Source organism: Chenopodium album, chromosome 15, assembly GCF_948465745.1.
Source record: "Chenopodium album chromosome 15, dcCheAlbu1.1, whole genome shotgun sequence".
NCBI classification, from domain to species: domain Eukaryota; kingdom Viridiplantae; phylum Streptophyta; class Magnoliopsida; order Caryophyllales; family Amaranthaceae; genus Chenopodium; species Chenopodium album.
In genome coordinates this window covers 20,071,507-20,093,315 of record NC_137848.1, presented here as the reverse complement: position 1 = coordinate 20,093,315, position 21,809 = coordinate 20,071,507, and the positions used below count along the sequence as shown (strand labels likewise).

General features: G+C 38.9%; 1 protein-coding gene across 1 annotated transcript; it reads right to left on the bottom strand.

Annotated features, from left to right (window-relative positions):
- Positions 1-6,704: 6,704 nt before the first annotated feature.
- On the bottom strand, positions 6,705-10,790 carry LOC145582057 (uncharacterized). The gene is made up of 6 exons (XM_081639089.1): positions 10,437-10,790; positions 10,153-10,317; positions 7,752-7,832; positions 7,515-7,640; positions 7,274-7,372; positions 6,705-7,163 (listed from the first exon to the last, which is right to left on the bottom strand). The coding sequence occupies exons 1-6, from the start codon at positions 10,549-10,551 to the stop codon at positions 7,090-7,092; spliced, it is 660 nt and encodes a 219-aa protein (XP_081495215.1). The 5' UTR covers positions 10,552-10,790; the 3' UTR covers positions 6,705-7,089.
- Between the last annotated feature and the right edge of the window lie 11,019 nt (positions 10,791-21,809).

The following is a 21,809-nucleotide window of genomic DNA, read 5'->3' as shown; positions in this document are numbered from 1 at the left end:
TCAACGACCAAGAATCTGACGACAATATGTCGTCCCTAGCCCTTCTCGCCCAGCCGAATGGGTAAGTCAATTCTTCCGGCTGGATAGACCATCCCACCCCCAAAACCAACCAAAGGGTGGGTGACCGGATGCATGCTGCTGGAGTTGTATTTCAGCTTCTGCAAGCACCGGAGGCTGATGATGTCTGACGAGCTGCCGGTGTCAATAAGGATGCGCCCAACTAACTGGTTGGCGACCTTGCATTCAATAACAACCGGGTCGTCATGCGGGCGGCGGACGCTGCCCCTGTCCTTCTCAGTAATGAGGACATCCGGAAAAGTGGAGCTGACAGACGCCTGCTCCTCATCATCCTTATCCATCTTTCGAAGATGGCTTTTTGTGCCCCGGATGGTAGGGCCACCACAAGAAAATCCGCCTGCTATGGTGAAGACCGGATCCCTGTCGGTTTCCGAACTACTACCAGGATGGGGGGTAGCCTTAGAGGACTGACCCTTGTTCTTCTTCTTTATCCCGGCTGGGGACTTAGAAATATAGGACTTCAGATGTCCTTTGTCAGCCAGACGGTCCAACGTCCGCTGTAAACTGAAGCAATCGTTGGTGTCATGGCCAACCTCCTCATGGAATTGGCAATATTTGTTTTTGTTCCGAGACTGGACGGAACTCTTCATTGGATTCGGCTTCTCAATGGACAGCCGGTCCTTTACCTCCATGAGGATAGAGTTACAATCTTTGTTAAACTCGTACCGGGGAACGTACGGTTTAAACTCTTTCTTCTTCTTCTGGGACGGCTGCTCAGAATCACTGACCACCCAGACTTCTTTTCTTTTCTTGCTCTCTTCTTTTTTCTTCGCCGGCTGAGCAGACCGGCTCTCTTTTTGCTTGTCAGAATTCTTGGAGTCTGACTGGCTACCAGGCGCACAGAGGTCGGTTGCTTGTATATAGCTTTCCGCCTCCCTCAAGGCCGCCTGTAGCGTAAATGCCCCTTTTCTGACAACGTCGAACTTAAAAGTCGACCCGTCTCTCAGACCCTTGAAAAAGTCTGTGAATGCTACCTCGTCAGACAGCCCCTGGATCTGAATTATGACCAGGTTGAACCGTCTGACATATGAGCGTAGCCCTTCTCTCTCTCCCTGCTTAATGGTGCTCAAGTCTAAACTTGTTTTCTTAGCAGGGATGTTCATTGAGAAGTTGGTGGCAAACAAGAAGGCTAGCTTCTTGAAGCAGTCAACAGATCCGGCTGGCAAGTTGCCAAACCATTGCTGGGCAATGCCCTTCAATGTAGCCGGAAAACAACGGCACCAGGTGGCATCGTCCCAACCTTGTAAACACATTAGGTTGGTGTATGCCATCAGGTGATCTTCAGGGTTGGTGGTGCCGTCATAAGCACGAACCAAAATGTTTTTAACCTTGGCCGGTTGAGCCGCCTCGGTTATATTGGCTGCAAAGGCAAACGACTGTTCGCCTAGCCTCATCAGCCGGAGCTGCCAGTCCAGTGGCTGGACATTAGTATATGCCGCCTGACCTCCAAATGGAGGTGGCTGCATGAACTGGAGGCCATATTGCCCATACTGCGCCTGGGGTGCGTATGGCATAGACCCTATCATCAGCTGAGGTTCGGTGTTGACGGATTTACCGCCTATCCGACTCTCATGCAAGGACATAGAGTTCCTTGCAGAAGCTTCCTTGAAGCTGTCTGGAAAGCTTGAGGTAGAAGCTAACTCAGACTGCTGTTGCCTCCTTCGATTGATGACTTCTCTAGCATCGATGGTGGACGTCTTTTTAGCCTCCAGCTGGGGTCGCCGGGGCATCAGAATCTTATACCAGTCAAGTGTTGCGGCTGCCTTCTCCTTTGGATGGGGAGTTGGCTGCCTGTCCTTGACCGGCTTCTTCTTCTTCCCATTATTGGGAGTCTTTTTAGCCGGATGACTCTTGGAAGAGCCTGCCTTGTTGTTGATCATCTCCTTGATTTCACCCTTGAAGGAGTTCATGAATTTCATGAGCTCGTTTCGGGTGACTGGAGCTTCTCCTCTGGTCTTCCGGGTTTCCCCGTCTGACCTCCCAGTGGGCCGGCTGCTTGGGCCCGCCTGATCCAGATTTCGTTCCAGCTGGTCTCTAGAACGGATGGATTTAGAGATGAGAGAACCATCTTTAGTCATATAGGTCTCCACATCATTATCTTCTTCTTCTTCCTCCTCCTCTGCGAATACCTCTGGCTGAGGCTGAGGTGGAGGCTGAGGGATTTCAAACCCTACCGGCTGAATAACCGGTTGCAGGTCTTCCGGGTTACCCGTCTGAGTACCCGGACGTAGAGAGGTAGAATTGAGAATTGGTACAGAATTTTGAACCATCTTGAGGTACTCTCCCCACAGACAGCGCCAAATGTTTTGGGTGTTTTTGTCCCTTGGGAGAGTTACAACTCGAAGACTGGTCCTGCTGGCTTCTGTACCTGCAAAATCAACGAAGACACCGGTTGGGTGGTGCTCCGCCTCCAACGCTCAAGTTAGTAACTTGAAGGAGAGTAAAAAGCGCGGAATTTAAGGTGGGGATCTGCTTGGATTCCAAGCTCAGGAGTTCTCTGATGAGAGAGAAAGTAGGGTGTAATAAATGATTGTGAATTTTTCAATGTCCCCCATTTTGGGGGAATATCTCCCTATTTATAGGGTCCTTGGGAAAAGTGCCCCTTCCTAGGTTATTTTAACCTAGGACTGATGGGCTGTGCCGCCTAATAACGGATTTTTTTGGGAATTGGGCCCTTGAAGGCCGCAACTCTAAGGGAGTATCTGGAGAGGCCACGTGTCAGCTGGGGATTGGTCAAGGGTGACCTGCTAGCCTCTGACACGTGGCACCTCCTCATTGGTCCACTTGTCATGGGTGAAAATACCCCAAACACATTCTGTCCGACTGACGATCAGACTAAGTTCCTTGAAGACGTTAGACGAGTCGATCAAGGCACCCAACTCAATCAAAAGCCATTCGACCCCTCCTGTCCGACTTACGGTTAGACTAAGTTCCTTGAAGACGTTAGACTGCTCGGACAAGGCGTTCAGCCCAATCAGGCGGACGGACAACCCTGTTCGGCTCCTGCAAACAACTTTAAATGCTCATAGACGCCTAAAGTACTCGGGCGAGTGAGATCAGAGGAGGCAGCCCGTTGAGACGAGCCACCCCCTCTAAGGGGCAAATGTTTAAGGTAAAAAATACCCCAAATACGTGGTCCAATCCCATGGTGACATGTGGCCCAATCTGGAGGCGACATATGTTGCTATAGGAAGATGACACGTATAAAGAGCATGAGAGCACCTGAAAAATAAAGAGAGTGAAGGCCTCCTTACATCAGGAGGCCCAACTACCCTTGAAAGCCGCAAAACGGCGCCCTAGAGGGACACGTGCCCTACACTGATTGCGCAGCCAATCAGAGCACATTCTCCTAGGTCACTTACCCTAAGGGGCACAAATTCCCACCCCTATAAGTATCGGAATCATTGATGATGGGAGGGGGGGATTGTGAAATAACATTGAATAGAGCACTAAATAGCTCCAACTTCTCTCTACTTTCTCTCTCTTGCTTTTCCGATTTCAGGTTACTAACTTAACTGTCAGAGACGAATATTCCGTCGTCGGAATATTCGTGTTTTGCAGGTGTCCGATCTCATTACTGGCGAAGCGTGACCAGTATCCCGAGGGATTCCAAAAAAACCCCGAAACAAACACCAAGTAAAATAAAGGAATATATTTGTCATAAAGACAATATAAAGATTTGGAATGGTATTATTATTATAGAATCAAAATCAACTATTAACAAAAAAAAAAATTGTCATAAAAATAACATAAAATATTTGGAATGATATTATAATAGAATCAAATGTTAACAAAAAAAAAGATATTCTCTTAGGTAACACAGTATTTTTTAATTTCTGAGTGGTAAATTGTAAAAATACTTATTATCACTCTAAATAGCTATAATTTTCCAATGGTAACATTAATGAAACAATTTAGTAAATGGTTAACCATAGTTAACATTTTAAATAAAAACTGAAATAATTAAAAAAAAAAAACTAACCCCATCTCCACCTACTCAGCCACCATCGTACCACACTACCACCTGACCCCTCTCTCCTGGCCGGCGGTGCCAGCTCTCCACCCGTTGGCAACCCCCCCCCCCCCCCCCCAACGCCCTATCTCTCCCCTTCTAGCGAACCCCACCCCTCTCCTCCATCCCCTAAATATTAAAACCCCTAAATCTTCATCTTCTTCCCCTAAGAAACGAAGAACCTTAGACCCATCTTCGTCAACAAGAATTGAACTATGTGGCAAAAATGAGTACCCTAAAGACTGAATTGAAAACCCTTTTGCCAAGAAAATAAAAGTTGATCTTAATGTGGATGAATTTGTTGCTAATTTGGAGTTTAAACCGGCGATCAACCCCAATTTGGCTGCGTGGTGAGGTGATGTTGAGAAAGTTCCTTTTCCTTTTCTTGTTAACTGTGTGGTTTTTGAATCCCTTGAATTACTCAAGAATTCAATCAATAACACTCAAGTATTCAATCAATAACACTTAAACACCCCTCCCCTTCCTCCTTCTTCCTTCTCCCTTTCATCCTCCCCTAACAGCAACCCCCTCCCCCATCGGACCCGCTACCAAATCCCCCCCACCTGTGGTGACCTCCTCCGCCGCCAAACGACCCTCCCTTTCCCCCTTATCACCGTCAGCGACACCCACCTCCTTGATTTTGAAAAACCCTAGAAAATCGATTTGGTGGTTTTTAATTTTGTGCATCTTGCTTGCAATTGATGCTTGTTTTGGCTTTGTTATGTATGTATATGATGCTAGAGTGATTTAGAAGCAAATTGCAATTGATTTGGACTTGATTTGAGCCTTTTTTAGTAAATAAGAGCCAAAAATTCGAAGGGAGGTGATGGTTGCCAACAGGGATAAGGGGAAAATGGAGGGTTAACCGACATTAGAGGTAGGTCGCAGGAGGTGGGGGATCTAGGTGGTGGGTCCGGTGGGTGGGGGGGTTGCTGCTAGGGGAGGGGGAAAGGGAGGGAGAAGGGGAAAGGGTGGTTGGTTGGTGGTATTTTTTATAAATAAATTTAATATAATGTTTAAGTAATTGAGTTGGGTTAGGGGTTAATTAGAAAAAATGAGAGGAAATTAGAGTGTAATTATGTGAATTAGAGGATAATAAGGAAATGGGTTTCCTCTCGCAAAAAAAATAAATGTAGTGGATTTTTTTAACCAAAAAGATTTAAAAATTTTTTTTTTCGTAAAATGGTGTTTTTAAAAGGTTTTTCTGACAAATTTTCCATCTTTAATTATACAGTGACAAACAAAATATAAAATTTTGATTTTATAAAACTCTTTATTGTCACAATTAACGAGCCTATACTAGTGTTAGAGCCGGGGGGTGTTGGAGTATCTCACTCTCCACCTCAGCAAGAGAAGCCACGTCAGCTACAAGAGCCCTAACAACTTCTGCCTAGTCAACAATTCTGTTACAATTAGAATAATTTGTTATGCAAGTTACGTTGTTAGGATCATTTCTAACTCGTGTATATATAGTCTTCTTTAGCTGATGTAATGATTAATTCAATCATAATAAAATCCTCTCTTTCTCTCTCTACTTTTCATCTTCTTCTTCCTCTCTTTCTATTTTCCTCTAGATTGTTCTGCCATTGTTGGAGAAGATGAAGTTCATATTCTGAACTTCTACATGGTAAATCTAATCCATCTAATTGATCCCAAAGTTGTTTGATCCGAGTAAAGAATTCAGGAATTCTTTCTGATTCAGACTGAGAAATATCAGCTAATTGCTATTGTACTGAAACAATTGAGGTCTGATTGACTGAATCTCTCATCTAGATCCAGCCAAATTAACCTAGCTGTATTCAAATAAAGAACACTACGAGCAATTGAAGGATCAAGAGAGTTAAGAATCTAGGAAATTACTAGATTATTGCACCTGGTCTAGATCTTGAAATTGGATGAATTGTTCGAAGGTTGATTCAGACCTCCATCAACAAAGCAAAATTTGTTTCTTGCAGATATGCAATTGTCATAGATCGTTTCCAGTCATTGATTAAAGTTCCATAGAACACAATATTCACCAATTTAGTTGTTGTAAGATCGGAATTACTCAAGTAGTATACAGAATTCGGATTCTGTGAAGGATCAATGTCTGCATTTCCATCAGAATTTGCAGAATTTCGTGGCGCCAATTTCAGAATCAACCAAAAAATTGAAGAACAAATTTAATCAGAAGAAAAAGAATGCGGAAGTAAGAATCAGGATACGAGCAGTAGCTCTGATACCATGTAGAAGTTCAGAATATGAACTTCATCTTCTCCAACAATGGTAGAACAATCTAGACGAAGAAAGAAAGAAGAGGAAGAAGAAGATGAAAAGTAGAGAGAGAAAGAGAGGATTTTATTATGATTGAATTAATCATTACATCAGCTAAAGAAGATTATATATACACGAGTTAGAAATGATCCTAACAACTTACATAACAAATTATTCTAATTGTAACAGAATTTCTGACTAGGCAGAAGTTGTTAGAGCTCTTGTAGCTGACATGGCTTCTCTTGCTGAGGTGGAGAGTGAGATACTCCAACAACTAGTGAAATAATAATTGAAAAAGTGATAATAACTTTGGTGGTCTCTAAAACTTCTTATTGCAGTATCTACTAAAGTCATTAAAATGTCGTCTAAATCAACTTTATCATTGAATCAGAATGAGTAGAAATCACCTATTGTTTCAGCTAACTACAGCTAAGAAGGCATGGCAATAAAATCAGTAACAAATGATACATAAGCCAAAAAACCAATTCCTAAATCATCCGAAGACCACAAACATATATCCTGAAGTGATGGCAAAACTAAAGATACCTAAGCTCAAGTTTAGAATCACATGATAAATTAATATGCACTATACTTCCTAGAAGCTCCATAAAAACTACATATGCTCATTGACTTCCAATACACGCGTGTTTAACATATTTGTACCTTCAATCCGTGGCCAAATGCTTTTAATGATAGCTAGTAGTCTGTATTCTATTCTAAACAAGTTCAAGTGCACAGTGCAAACTTTAAACAACAAGAACAGCAACTGAAATCAATAGTAGGATCATCGGTTGGGATAAGACTTGCTTCTGCGACCATGCTGAGGGTGATAACAAGAACAAACCAAAAGAAGCATTGAAGAGGTTAGGACATGATTATGTCAGTTTAATGCAATGACTAAATTCTACAAGTAATTAAGGAAGCCTTTACCTTGATTGTTGCCTCTGCTATCAGCAATGCTAGGAGGCGGAGTGGTTGTTTTATTCGACATTCCTAGTCCCAAATTTGGACAATCCCCACCAATCGAACCTATAGATAATAGTTATACATGAAATTTGGAATAAGTTGAAATAAAAACTAGCCTAAAAGATCCAGGGCCAGAGGGAAGATCAATCTTTACATCAACATATAAATAAAGTGTTAAATTTGACCTAAAAATGATAGTTCTTACATTCTTTAAAACAGGGGAAACCAGTATTGTTTAAGAGATTGTTGTATCCTTCTTCACAATGACATGTATATGAGAACGTCGTTGTTTTATTGCAAACACCTCCACCACAGTTAGCCCATTTACAAGCTATCAAACAAGAGTTGTATCAAGTAAGTATCAGCCACATTATTAAAATAAAAAAAAAAAAAAAAAAAAAAAACTGATTTAAGAACTTGGAGAAGGCATTGCTGTAGTTACGTTCGAAAATTGATGCATTTGATGGAGTTTCCGATGACTGAGGTGAGGGAGCAATTTCTGAGCAGGAATAATTAAGCGTGCCTTCAAAGTAATAAGAATAACAAGGAGACAAAAGTTAGAGTCTACTACATAAAATCTATGCTGAATGCCTGATTTTAACTTTCCTATCAGTTACATGACTTATAACATGTATCATCAGTAAATTAGGCCACATTTATGAACAAGATTTCGAGAAAAATACAAAGGTAAGAAGCAAAACAACCTTGTCTAAGAATATACGAAATCAATACCAACAAAATTTTCATTTAGTAAGAGTTTTCGGAACAGAATTAACATTATTATACAAGCAGAAGAATTTCATGAGAATTAGGCTTTGAGATGATGTATATGCATTCAAAGTGATAAATTAGAGTGCCTAGGGATAAAAGTGGGGAAGTAGGGGTAGCAAGCTTCAAACTCAGGACATAAGTAGGGATACTTCATAATATGATCAGCTCCCAATTTACTCAAGCTTGTTTGTCATATAAAAGAAAACTACTTGAAAACAGCCACAAACTCTACGAAATAACAAATTTTACATCGAAATAGGTACATCCATCCAAATTTTCTTATTAAACTAACAGTAGCATAAACAATACGAATTTGTTTCACATCCTGAGAACAAGTTCTGAATATTAGATAGTAATTCTGTGTATTTGTGCTCGTGTTGGTTTCTTTATCATTTGCTACATCCTATAATACTTCCGTTGAAGAATTTCTACATCACAAGTTTACAACCGCTGGACACTTGGATTATAAATATAAGAAAAATCAATGGTAATTGAAATTTGAAGCAGTATTTCATATGACTCTATTTACAGTACTTACTAGCAAGTTTGCCTATTCTGCCTTTTGCATCACTATGTACTCATATTTTCGCGATTGAACATGCATATCAGTTCATTTCATTCCACAATCAGATCATCCCCCCTTCTATGCCTTCTTCATTATCCTTTTTATGACTTTGGTCCGTCTAGGAATCCATAAAGTACTTAGTTGTTTGGTTGAACATATTGAGTAATAATGTCTCTTAAATATTATATTCCCATGTAGTTTCTTTTCCTAGAAATGGAAAAATGTCGTTCAGCAGAACATATAGATATAAACTTCTCATGGGAAGTTAGACTTGCCTAGAGAGACATAAATAACCAGCTTCTTCCATTCTCTATGATGTAAAATTTCATAGAAAATGCAATTTCTCTTGTATTTGTCATCCAAACAACTCTACTTCTACTTACGGGTTACAACTTCCTATGATTTTATATGTCAACCAAACAAACACTTAAGTTGGTGGAGTTGTGCTCTCTAGTACAAAATCCACTTCATTTCTATAGAGTTTAATTCCAACCTTCAAATTACAACACCTGAGCTAAGTAATAAACAAAATGATCTGTGAACTTGAGGAAAAATAAGTTGGAAAGTATTTATACAATCAAACATTGAGAGTAAATTAAATGACTAAATGTTAGCCATATACTCCATAGAACTTCATTACTCTATGTTCTTATTACTTTCTATTTTAATTAAGTCCATTCATATTTGTTTTACTTGCTTTGTTTTATTCTCTTTATAATACCATTTAACACCTTTATCCCACAATAATTAACCTTTTCATTCTCTTTCTCTTTATTTATCAACCTTTTATTTCACGAACCCACCTGCCATTTTATATTATCTTACTTTATCCTATTCTATTTTACAGAGCGTAAGAATGAAGGGGTGTTTAATGAAAATGTACATTAAACTCGTAATAAAGGGTTAAAAAGTTAGTATATCAAACATACATTAAACAAATTTCAAAAGACATCTTAATCACACATTAATCAAGGAGTTAGTTTTCTCATACATCAATAAATTAAAATCAATTTATAAAATATACTCAATACTTGTATAGCTCTTAAGGTTGCATACATAATAACCCTAAATTAAATCATTAGAATGTTATTTTTAAAAAATCGTTAAAATGTTAAAATTAATAATAGAATGATAGAGAAAGATAATCTTTGTCATAGCTATAGCATACATTTTGTACCCTATAGCTATAATTAAGTCCATTCATGTACCCTATAGGCCTATAGGAAATCCAATCACTTATCTAGCCAGATTTTCTTAACACGATTAAGACTCGTATTTGTACCCTATATATTGAAATTAATGGACAATGGTATCCACTCCAATTTGAGGAGTTTCGTAAAATGTAACAAACTACTCTTCATAAGCGATTTTCCTAGTACAAGACAAATACTTGGTATATAATTTAAAAGTTAAACAACCCATGTGCCAATTATTATATGGGAAACAAAATAATTTTGACAAATTCAATAAAACAGGGGAAAAAAAAGGAGAGATAAAGATAACTAACAGTTAGGGATGACGCAAGGTAGGAACTTGAAGTTGAAATCAGAAGAAGAATTGGAAGAAAGAGTTTGCCTCCAACCAGGATCACATTCACATTCATATTCCAAATCATTACTTCCAGAAGTCTTACATTTGCCCTTTCCACATCCCACAGTTTTACATATATTACCTAATAAAACAAAACAAATCAAATCAATTCCAATCGGTACTCCCGTTTGATGTCGAAACAAGAATAACTTTTAGAGACGAAGGCTGTAAATTAATAATAAGAAATAAAAAGTGACTAACCAAGAATAGGAGAAAGAAGGGGAGACAAGAAATCAGGTTCAGAATCAGCAAAAGAGGGTTGTAGGATGGTGATCAAAATAGCGAATACCGCGAAAATAAGAGAAGTGGAAGCCATGATTGTAATTTGGATGGTAGAGTAATTTGAAGCAAGATACAAGTGAAGAAGAAGACCAAGGAGTAAAGAAAAGAGCGTGGAAGATGGTAGTTGGAATTTAATGGAGAGTTTGACAAATTGGATTTTATTTGGAGCTGCAAAAGAAAATGATGTGTAGTTTGAACGAGTGGCCGTTGGGAGTTGAATAGTTGATGTAGGCGCCTTAATTGTAAGGCCGGTTCTCAAATCTCAATTGTGGGATACTTCTTCTTTTGCCCTTTTCCTTATTTCTTTGAAACGGAGGAATAATTAGGTTACCATCTAGAGGAAGTTTTGGAATAGTAGAAGGAATAAGTCACATTTTTTGTTGGATTAATAAATATTGGATCCACCATAGACTTGTGCTTATCGTAATGATTTATTAAGTCGTGTCAAATAAATAAACAATAAAATATTCTTTTTTTCTAGGATAATGCTATAATGATACTCTTATTTATTGTAAGTTTTCAATCTGTATATTCTGATTATTAAAAAAATAACTATAATGAAAACATTAAAAGAAATAGGCCCTTTATCTAGCCTAAATGCCTTAATTATGGGGTCTATTATAAATTACTCTTGAAACATGTTGTTAAGGGTGAAATCTAATGAGATTTCCAACCCAGAAAAAATAGAGGACTTTTAGAGAAAATGGAGAAACGAGGGAGGAAGAAGAAGTAACCGAATAGAGAGAGAAAGAAGAGAGAGAGAGATAAGATTCAGTGTATTAATTTCTTAAATGAAACTTAATACAATACATGACTTAAATAGCCAGCTAATTAAGCTTAAAAGAAAAGGCAAAAAGAATCTATAACAACCAGGAAAAGCACTAAAACGAGTAACAAACTCTAACAACCGAATTTCTTGCCAAATTGAGCTAAATATTAATTGAGTAGTAACATACCCTCCACCTTTAAGCAGGCTTGTCCTCAAGTCAAGAGATGAGTAGAACTCGGGAATTGAGCTACAAAATCAGAGTGGTTCATCCAATAACCTTCATGTCTGGGTGTATCACACCACTGAACTAGCAGTTGTTTAGTAGGAAGGCCAACAACCAGAACAAACCTGTTAGCCAATATAGCAGCAGGAACTTGAGAGTTAATAACCGGTTTATCCATAGTAGCAAGAATGATAGCCACCGCAGGGTGTTCTCCCTGTAAACTTTTCAACTGAGAAACATGGAAAACATCATGAATTATTGCTGTGCTAGGGAGATGTAATTTGTAGGCAATGACAAAGGGATATAAACACGTCGTTAAATGTCTAACCCTAAACCAAATAAGATTTATATAACCTAAACGAACCAAATACAAGTATAAGGTAAGCAAAGGGTCGAACCGCAAGGAGAAGCTAAACACTGTGATCACTACTAATCAGTTAAGTTATCTCGAGACAAAGGATGGAATTATCTAAAAGATTAAACTAAGAGTGAAGTGAATTAAAGACAATATAAAGAAAACACCAAGGGGAATGGTAGATGTAGGTTTCACTTGAAAATGCAATAACATAGAAACAAATCGATAATGAACTAAACATGCATGAATATCGATATAAAGAGTTCAATCTAGCCAACTTTCGGGGTCAATTGGCTTCTCCTAACATAGCCTCTATATATGCTTCCAAATTAGAACCATATATTGGGAGGTGCTATCAAGTAACAATTGATACAAATGAACTTAGCTAAGTAAACTATCGTTTCATTAACAAAGATTCACCTTTAATCAACTAACAACGTGCACTTTGCAAGAAGATCAAAGAACAATCAAGCATGTAAAGACTTTAATCACAATCAACTTGAATCCCAACATTATAAACACGAACAAATTCCAACTACATCATTCCCACACCCTTGGCTAAGCAACTACTCACTATCCATGGCAATCATCAAGTCAATTATGATATTAACAAGCAAAAGCATGATTAATGAGTAATTAACAAAACAAAAGTAATCTAAAACAAAATCAAATAGCAAAGTAAAGAGAAAAGAGTAAGGAAATACTCATTCATTGAAGTTGAAGTTCTACAAACAGGTTGATTAAGCTTCTTCTTCAAAATCCAAGCTCAACAATAGAGTAATCCATACTTTCTCTCTCTAAAATGCCAAAACTAATGGTGTTTCTCTCTCTAGATTAAGCTCAAAATCAGAAAATTAAGCTTAGCTAATCTAATTACATCCAAAGGGGAGTACGGACTGTATATATGGGTGCCTCCAAAAAGAAGAAATTGAAGCAACAAGGCGAAGTAAAAAAACTGGAACCCAGCGATGCGCGCCTGCACATGAACTCTGCGCGCCCTCTCCAATTGTTGTGCGCCCGCAACTTCGTGGGGAAGGAGAAGAGAAGCCCTGAAAAACGCGTCTGCACACAATTATGCGTGCCCGCACAGTGGTCGCGTAGCAGGCGCGCAAAACTTGCACCTTCAAACTCCGGCTGCGCGGGTTCTGGCAGGGCTGCCGCCCGCACAGTGTTGGATGCGTGCCCGCGCAGTGGTCGTGCAATGGTCGCACAAAACATTCTGCTTATCCCCCTTGAATTCTCTCTTTTGCGCGCCTTCTCACAGGGCTGCGCGCCCGCGCAGTGTCCGTGCGCGCTCTCTCAAGCTGGCGCACATCACTCTTTTCTCGGCCCAAGGTCTTCTTCTTTCAACAACACGGTTCTTACAAAACACAAGCAAGAAAACCAAACTAGAAAATACACAAAGGAGGTAAAAACTAGGAAAGAAGACGGACAAAAGAAAGGAGAACTAAAGGTATGAAAAGGGGTACAAACAAGCTACAAGTACGGGGAAAACCCATTAGAATGAGCTCTTAATCATGGCATAAACGCCACTCATCAACTTCCCCCACACTTGCCTCTTGCTTGTCCACAAGCAAAGAAAGCTAGAAGAAGCTAAAGCTAACATAGTAAAACCGAATTTGCTTTTAGCGTAAGCAACAAGCCATTTAAATCTCAAGGTCGCCGATGAGGACGAGTTGTGATCTCATGAGGGTTTCTAAAGAGCTTACCCCACAACTCTTACAAAATTGCATCCAAGACAAACCAAAAGGAAACAACAAGAATATGAATCATCAAGCACATGCAAATCATAATCAAATTAAGCTTTTATAGACAACAAGCATGAGTGGATGTCAAACTTTCTATGTAGTGAAAGTAAGCACGCAAGGGGATGCCAATGGTTGATTGAAGGATAAATCATGCTAAGCATAGAGAACTCTAACATGTGCCACTCCCCCCGCATTCCATTCAATCTTACCGCGTTCCCTCATCTAGATTTAAATCCACCCTTGGAGGTAGCGTCTCATGACTCCACAAAGGAGCCGAAACAAAGATAAAACAATAAAAAATAGGGAAACCCGACATCTTACCAAGTCATGCTCTCTCCATATGCTTGAAATCTAGCTCCCTCCACCGACTAGTGACTCAACTACCCTAAGCCAAAAGAACATTAAGAGGGTTGTAACGTTGGCTAGTGGGTAAAGATGTGGTAAAATTTGGGAATTGGTGCTTAGCCTAATCGTGAAACAAAGGGTGATCAAGCCTCTTTTCCAAAATCAAACATCTACCAATTTCAAACTACATTGCCACAAACTTGAATTACATAGCCAAATATTTTGAACTTTCATCATCATTCAACAACCCTTTATTCTTTCTTTTTTTTTTCATTTTGCAAAATCTTCACTTTTTTCTGTTTTTTTTTAAAGTCCATGCCTTTTCATAACTATGGACGGCTTTTTCTAGGATTTTCACTTGCTTTTATTTGAACAAATATTCACAACATCACTATTTCACTTTCCATTAGAACCATTACCTTCCATATTTCAAAGCAAAACATCGATGAGTTTTCGTGGCTTGAGTTTCACAATACTAAGGGTGAAAGAAAAACAAAAGGCCATGGGCTTGTAATGTACTATAGTCAAGGAGGGGAAGGCTCTACATGGCAAGCAAAAGGGGAAAATGCAACACAAAATAAATAAAATAAAAGCTAATCCTAGAAAAAAAATAGTCATCGAATGAAGAATGCTCTTTATCATCCCTAAATTAGTTCGGTCGCGATCTCGGGAAGCTAGACGCCAAGTTCTAGATCTAAGCATGCCTTGGATCCTATGCCGCTCATGCAAAAATTTTTGGAGGCTTGAACAATGAAACTCACATCAGGTTACAAAAACTACCTCTAGGGCTTCAAATCCCCTAATGAGAGCAACACCTTCTTACCACAAACAAGTGAAATTGGGTTCGATGGGCCTTACGAGTTCTAAACCGACTACTGTAGACACCCAAATGTATCTCCCCAAAACCAAACCCAGTGATAAATATCTTTCACGTCATTGATTATCGAACGAAGTGAAAGTGTGAAAAGTCTAGTGATGCGGTTATTTTTTACTAAAACTCTTTCTTTCTATTTTTGAAAATGTGCTCTATTTATGAAAATAGCCAGTCCAATTTAGTTTGGTCCATGATAAGGGTTCAATAATAGTGTAGTTGGATGGGTCTTGAAAAGAGCTTTCCAGCGATATATTATAAGCCCGATTCCGATGAATAATGAGGAAGTTATGGCAAAAATACTAAATTGGGCCCGAAATGATTTTAATATGCGGCCCAATGATCTAGAGGGGGGCCTATTAATTATTATTCTTAAAGTTATTATGATTGACTTTTAATCTTCTAGAATAATCTGGAAGGTTCTTTTAAATTCTAATAGTGTTAGGATTAATAATTAAATAAAGAATTCTATTTGAAATAAAATAAGTATTTTATTTTGATAAATCTGATCTTAAAACTGTTTTACGCGGAGTTCATACATAGTTATATTAGGAAAAGTATTCCGTACTTAAAAGCGCGTTTTATCTCTTAAATGTCGCAAAACGACAAGCCTGTCGCCAAATGACAGAGCTTGTCGCCATGCGCTAATCCTGTCGCTGGCGACAGAGCTTGTCGCCATGCGCTAATCCTGTCGCATGGCAACAGACCTTGTCGCTGGCGACAGAGCCCAGGTTTATTCCGTTTAGAATTCGATCTTGTCTCTATCGTTTTCGGACTATTTTCTTATAAATAGGGTCCTTGACCCCCGTTTTCTTCAATCATTCACAATCATTAACAATCATCTCTCTTCTCTCTCTTAAGTAATAGCTTATTCTTTCTCCCTCTTTCTAAGCCTACCCTTTTTACACAATTCCGCATTCACAAGTTCTAGACACACCTAGCCAAGTTTGAAGTTGCCTTCGCCCTCGACGTGAAAGGTTGATAATTTCTGAGGGTTTGGTCCCAAATCCCTATTTCAATTCTTTAATTGTTTGATTTAATATTTTCCTTGAAGTTACTAATGCGTGTATTTTTTTATTAGAAAGAGATACGAGGCAACAAAGTATGTAATCTAATTACTTCTTTGTTGTTCTTTTGATATAGAAATCATGCTTTAATTATTTTAATTCCTAGTATCATGTTAGGATGTTTTTATTGCTTTCTAGTATCATGTTTAGGTTGCTTCCTATTTTTTTTAATATCATGTTAGTATCATGTTAGGATTAAAGCTTTAATCTTTATTGTTTAGTGACATGCTAGGATTTGTTATTAATCTTGTTAGTATCATGCCTAGGGTCTTGCTATTATTATTATTATTATGCTTTGATGAAATTGAGAATTTTTTTATGATGATGATTGTTATGATTATTATATTATTATGTTGCTTGATATATATTATATATTATTATTATTCCTTGATCACGCCTTTTATGTATGTTTAAAGGGAATTCGTACTTGTAATCACGCTTAATAAGATAATTAATAATCTTGTTTAGGTTAATGTGATTTTAATTCAAGTGATCGCCAATAATAGATTTGTTTGTGCATTAATATTCAACCAACATAGATTCAACAGGTTTAGGGTTAACCTATTGATTGCATGTTAGTCAGAAAGCGCACATGAATATGAGAAGAATAAAGTAGAGGCCTATTATTAGGGCGAGTTCTTTCTTTTTTAAGATTGGATTCGTACCTTTATCCCCAAATATCCAATCATGATTCCAGACCACTATGAAGTTAGCGATCTCATGGATCGTGAAGGGGTGTAACCTTCACCCTGTGAACGGTTTGCAAGTTCCGAAAACTTGTTGGCGACTCTTTTGCTCTAGCTTTCTTCCCTTTGGACGCCACCATACTTAAGTGTATGATCACAGTGGGGTTCAAGTTTGGGATGACTTGAAATATGCCCTACAGTTTTTGGCGACTCAACTAGGGAGGATTTCTATTTCAATTCCTAAAATTTATTTTGGCAATGATTTAGAATGAGTGGATGAGACTCGAAACGTTCTAAGTATTCATGTGCGTAATTTTGATTGACGTTATTGACATATGCATAAAAAAAGGTCCGCATTGGATAGACCATCCGTAATGCGTCAAAAACATAGGATTTTTACACATAGGAAATTTGGGAAATATCTTTCACAACTAGACTCGAAAAAAAGCTACGAAAAATCGGAAAATTCAAAGAACAGAAAGCTGCCGAGGCATGTAGGAACCGGCACCGAGAAAACAGAGCCAGCGCCATGCGATGGCTATGTCGCTGCGCGACAGCAACGTTGTTTGGCGATAGAGCTATCTTATGGCGATAGGCTCTGCTGTCTCGCGCCATGTTCTTCCAATACCGAGCCAGAAATCTACCTTATTTGTTTCAACCGATTCTAGTACTGTTTGCTCGATTCTACTTCCTGATTGAGTTTTTTCTCACTTTTCTGAACCCATTTGTGTTCTGCATATGGCTATAACCCTCTCGGAATTCACGGTCCATCTACCCAATCGAACGCTCATTGCAACGAAGGGTACATCCGAGTTTGTGAATTCACCAAACCGTGGAAGCGAGTTTAACTCGCGGTGTCCCATCCATACGCGCGAACCCTTCCAAAGGTAAGGCTTCCGCGCGATGTATCCAGACTCATAACCATGGACCCTCTTTGACTAACCCTTTTCTTGAACTTTAGAGAACTAGAGCCATGGTTAGGTTGCAAACTCATTGCATCATATTGTGCTTACTTGGCTACTTGTGCATTCTTTGCTTGTGCATACCTATACGTATTTATACTAACCGTTTGTTTGACTTGTGAATGAGTCTAAATAAACTAATTAATGTCTAAATAAATTAATTAATATGGGTAATTAAAAGTCTAAATAAATTGATTAAACCTGACTTAGTACGACTATAGGCTTGTCTCTTTAGAGTAGATCACTGGAAACAGTCCCAGACTAATGTTCCAGCAATGGCGCAAAAGTTTGGACTGTGACGCAATACACTGGTGTCTGGCGCGATGCAACAATGTTGTCGTCTGGCGCTGGGCTCTAGCGTGTGGCGACAGTCCAGTTTTCTGCTCGAGTTTTCTCGACGAGTCTAATTAATCACTTTCCTGGTCAGTTTAACTAGTTTATTAATGGCATAAGTCATGTTTAGTCCTTAGTTGAGTCTAAGCACATAGTCCAATGGTATTACACAAGAGTCAAAGCATGTCACTTGCACTCACAATTAAAGCACACACCTTTGCATATATATTTCACCTTGACCATGTCTAGAGAGTCTTGTGTGTGCGTGTTTTCCGTCATTTTTAGGGGGGTAAGTCGGATATTAATCCTCTAACTAAACCATACTTGTTTAAACCCTATACTTGATTCCCAAATTATGCACCCTATTTTTGCTTTTTAAAACCAATATAGTCAAAGTCAATTTGAGTCAAATCATTAAAACGAAAATGGTTTAATTTACAGCGCTTGGTCAAGAAAGGAAGGGCGATTAATCAAGGACAACGCCTTTGTTCAAGTCTTACTTTTTGATAAACCGGTTTGTCAAAAGAGAAAGGCTAAGAAGATAATGGTAACTCAAGAAGAATTTAATGAACTTAGGAGGGACTTGGCTAACATGACTGAAATGATGAAGGCTATGTCACTTCAAATAAATGACCCTGTGAAACAACAAAAAATAAAGTTAATGCAAGAAAGCTTAGGCAAACTCTCCAATGACTATAGGCTCCAGGGCATTAGCTCATAAGGGGTCTCGGTGGACAAGGAGCTTCTTTCGCAGAAGTTTAATGCCAATGACATCCCTAGATTCAAGCCAACTGACAACCCTTATTTCTACTTAAGGGATTTTGAAACTATAATGAATATTAAGGGGATTGATAGGAAAGTCTTTCACTCATTGTTTTCTTTATCTCTTGATACCGTTTGTCAACAATGGTTCTTCTCCCTTGACAAGGAGAAGACCTCTACTTGGGATGCAATTGTAAACACTTTCATTGATAGATAAAAATGTAATGTTCAAGTTGAAACTAATCATAGAGAACTTGAAATCCTGAAACAAAAAGAGATGAAGGTTTTACTTCTTTCTTTAATAAGTGGAGGGAAACTTCCGCTAAAATGATTGAGGTGTCCATTGAAAAAGAATCTGTAAGGATGTTCATTAAAAACCTCCAAGAAAAATACTCCAAGCATCTCAAATATCAAACCAACTTGAACACTTTCAAGGTCGTTTATGACATTGGAATTAATATTGAAGACGACCTTGCAAAACAAAAAGCTGCTAATAATAATACCAACAGTGGCTGGAAAGGAAAGAAGAACGACAATCCTTCTTCTTCCAAAACCACCCACTCGAACAACGTTAGCCCCTTTAATCTGAATGAAGTCCTCGCTATGAATAATCAAGGACAAAAGAAACCATTTAGGAGAAACTTTACTCCTATTGGTATGAGTTATGACACCGCATTTGATCGTCTTCGTGCAAAAGGTCTTATAACTCCTATTGGACCATTTGAAGATCCACCAGTCGAAAGAAGAACGGCTAGTTGGAATCCCAATGCACACTGTAAGTACCATCAAGGCAGGGGCCACCCTACTGAAAATTGCTGGAAGCTAAAGGAAGTTATCCAAGACTTAATTGATAGCAATAAACTCCCATTGCCTCCTGCAAGTAAGAAGCCAAGTATCAATAGTGCCCCACTTTCAGATTCCTTGGCCATCTCGGATGAGGAAAGTGATATTGACCCATCATCCCTCATCAAACCAAGTAAAGAAACTCATGCCCTTTAGGAAGAGGAGGAAACCTTCTTCGATGCCGTGAGTGATCTTCCTACAAGCCAACAATTTGCAACAAAAGAGGAAGTGAGGGCCCTTAACCAACTGATAAAGGAAAAAATGGTCATTTGTCACGAGGCCCTCGACCATATAAAGATGACTCAAAATAAACATGACATTCAAGAGGTGACACCTACAAAGGCTATTAAGAGTAAACCATTTTCTCTACAAGTAGTTGAAACACCTAAAAGGAGTGACAAGTCTTACACTCCAATTGGGACCTCGTATGCAAATATGTTTAAAATGCTCTCCGAGAATGGCAAGATCAAACCTCTCGAGCCGAGACCATTTGAATCATTGAAAAGGAAAGACATATTCTATTGTCTATATCATCAATCAGGTGGACATACCATAGAACATTGTTTTAAATTCAAAGATTTAATCTAAAAATTGATTGATAGTAATAAGTTAGTCCAAATTCCACCAGAAAAAGATGTTAGCATCAATGGAGTTTGGGAAAGTGATGATGAGGATGTCTACCTTAAAGACATGGAAGAAACCCCACTTTCCATGATATATCCAATAGACGATATTTGGGATGAAGAAGATTCACCAATAGACATTCTCACCAGATCGGGGAGAATGCAACCTCCCATTACCGCACAACCTATTCCTACTACTCAACAAGTTCCCATACCCATCATATAAGACAATGATGCTGTTAAACAACTTAAAAAGACTAAGGTTGAGATGAATGTATGGAAACTGTTAGCTACATCCCACGAGCATAGAGCTGCAGTAATGGATGCTCTAGCTAAAGTAGGAATAAATTCTGAAACCACTCCTGAGGGGTTGGCTAACTTTCTCACAAGTGATCTTCCTAGCCCTATCAACTTAATTACTTTTTCTGACAAAGATCTACCTCTAGAAGGCGACAAACATAATAAAGCCTTAAACCTTACTGTAATCTGCAAGAGAATGAATGTCCTAATGACTCTTGTAGATAATGGATCAGAAATCAATGTTTGTCCCCTTCGAACTGCGAGAATGCTAGGAATAAGGGATGAAGACTTGTCTCCATCAACACAAGGAATAAGGCTTATGACAACACTCTCGCCAATCTCTTGGGACTATCACCATGAATGTAACGGCAGGAGTCATAGAACATGCTACTACTTTCCAAGTGGTAGATATTAAAGCCTCTTTCAATTTATTGTTAGGACACCCTTGGCTTCATGACCTTAAGGTCGTCCCTTCATCTCTTCACCAACAGGTGAAGGCTATAGTTGGAGGAATCCCTATCACAATCGATGCTTCCCCAATGAGGATTAAGGCAGTAGAAAATCCAATCATAAATGTGGAGCACGATGAAAATGATGAAGACTTATGGGGGTTTAACGAAGAGGTCTCCTTAATTGAGAAAGATGAAAGGACCCCTCTTTGCTACGACCTCCATTCAAATATGATAGTAAATGGCATACTCCGAAAACAAGGGCACTTTCCTGGAATGAATCTAGGAAAGAAAAAAGAGATATCAAAACAAATAGGACTACTTGGCCTTCCTAAATTAGATACTTTTGGACTTGGTTTCGAACCAACTCTAGAAGATCTTAAGCGAGCCCGGGAAAAGACCAATGCATGTAGGAATGCTTGTACCCAAAAGAAAGCAATCCCAATGGATTACTATCCTCTTACCCTAAATGGACAATTCATAAGAGATGGTGAAGATTATCCATGTCATGAATTTCCCGAGCCCTTTGTAAAAAATGGGATAAGACAACCTGGGTTCGAAATCTTTCTGGATTGCAACTTTTTAGACGACATCCCAACTTATATCCATGAGGAGAAAACACCTCCATGCTTTGACTTCAATGTCATGGGACTTCTCTTTGGGCACAAAAAGAACGGGCCAAAATATGTTGAAGAAAATCCTCGCTCATTCAAACGGTACTATAAAGTGAAAGCTTTGACCCCTCAAAGCTTATCACTCTAGCAGAGGGATTAGTCCAAGGCAAGTCCAAAGGACGATTTCCCTTTACCACACATCGACATTCTAATAGATAATACAATAAATCACACACTTCTCTCGTTCATGGATGGGTACGCAGGGTATAATCAGATTCTCATGGCTGAGGAAGATATGGAAAAGACTACCTTCATAACACCTTAGGGCACTTACTGTTACAC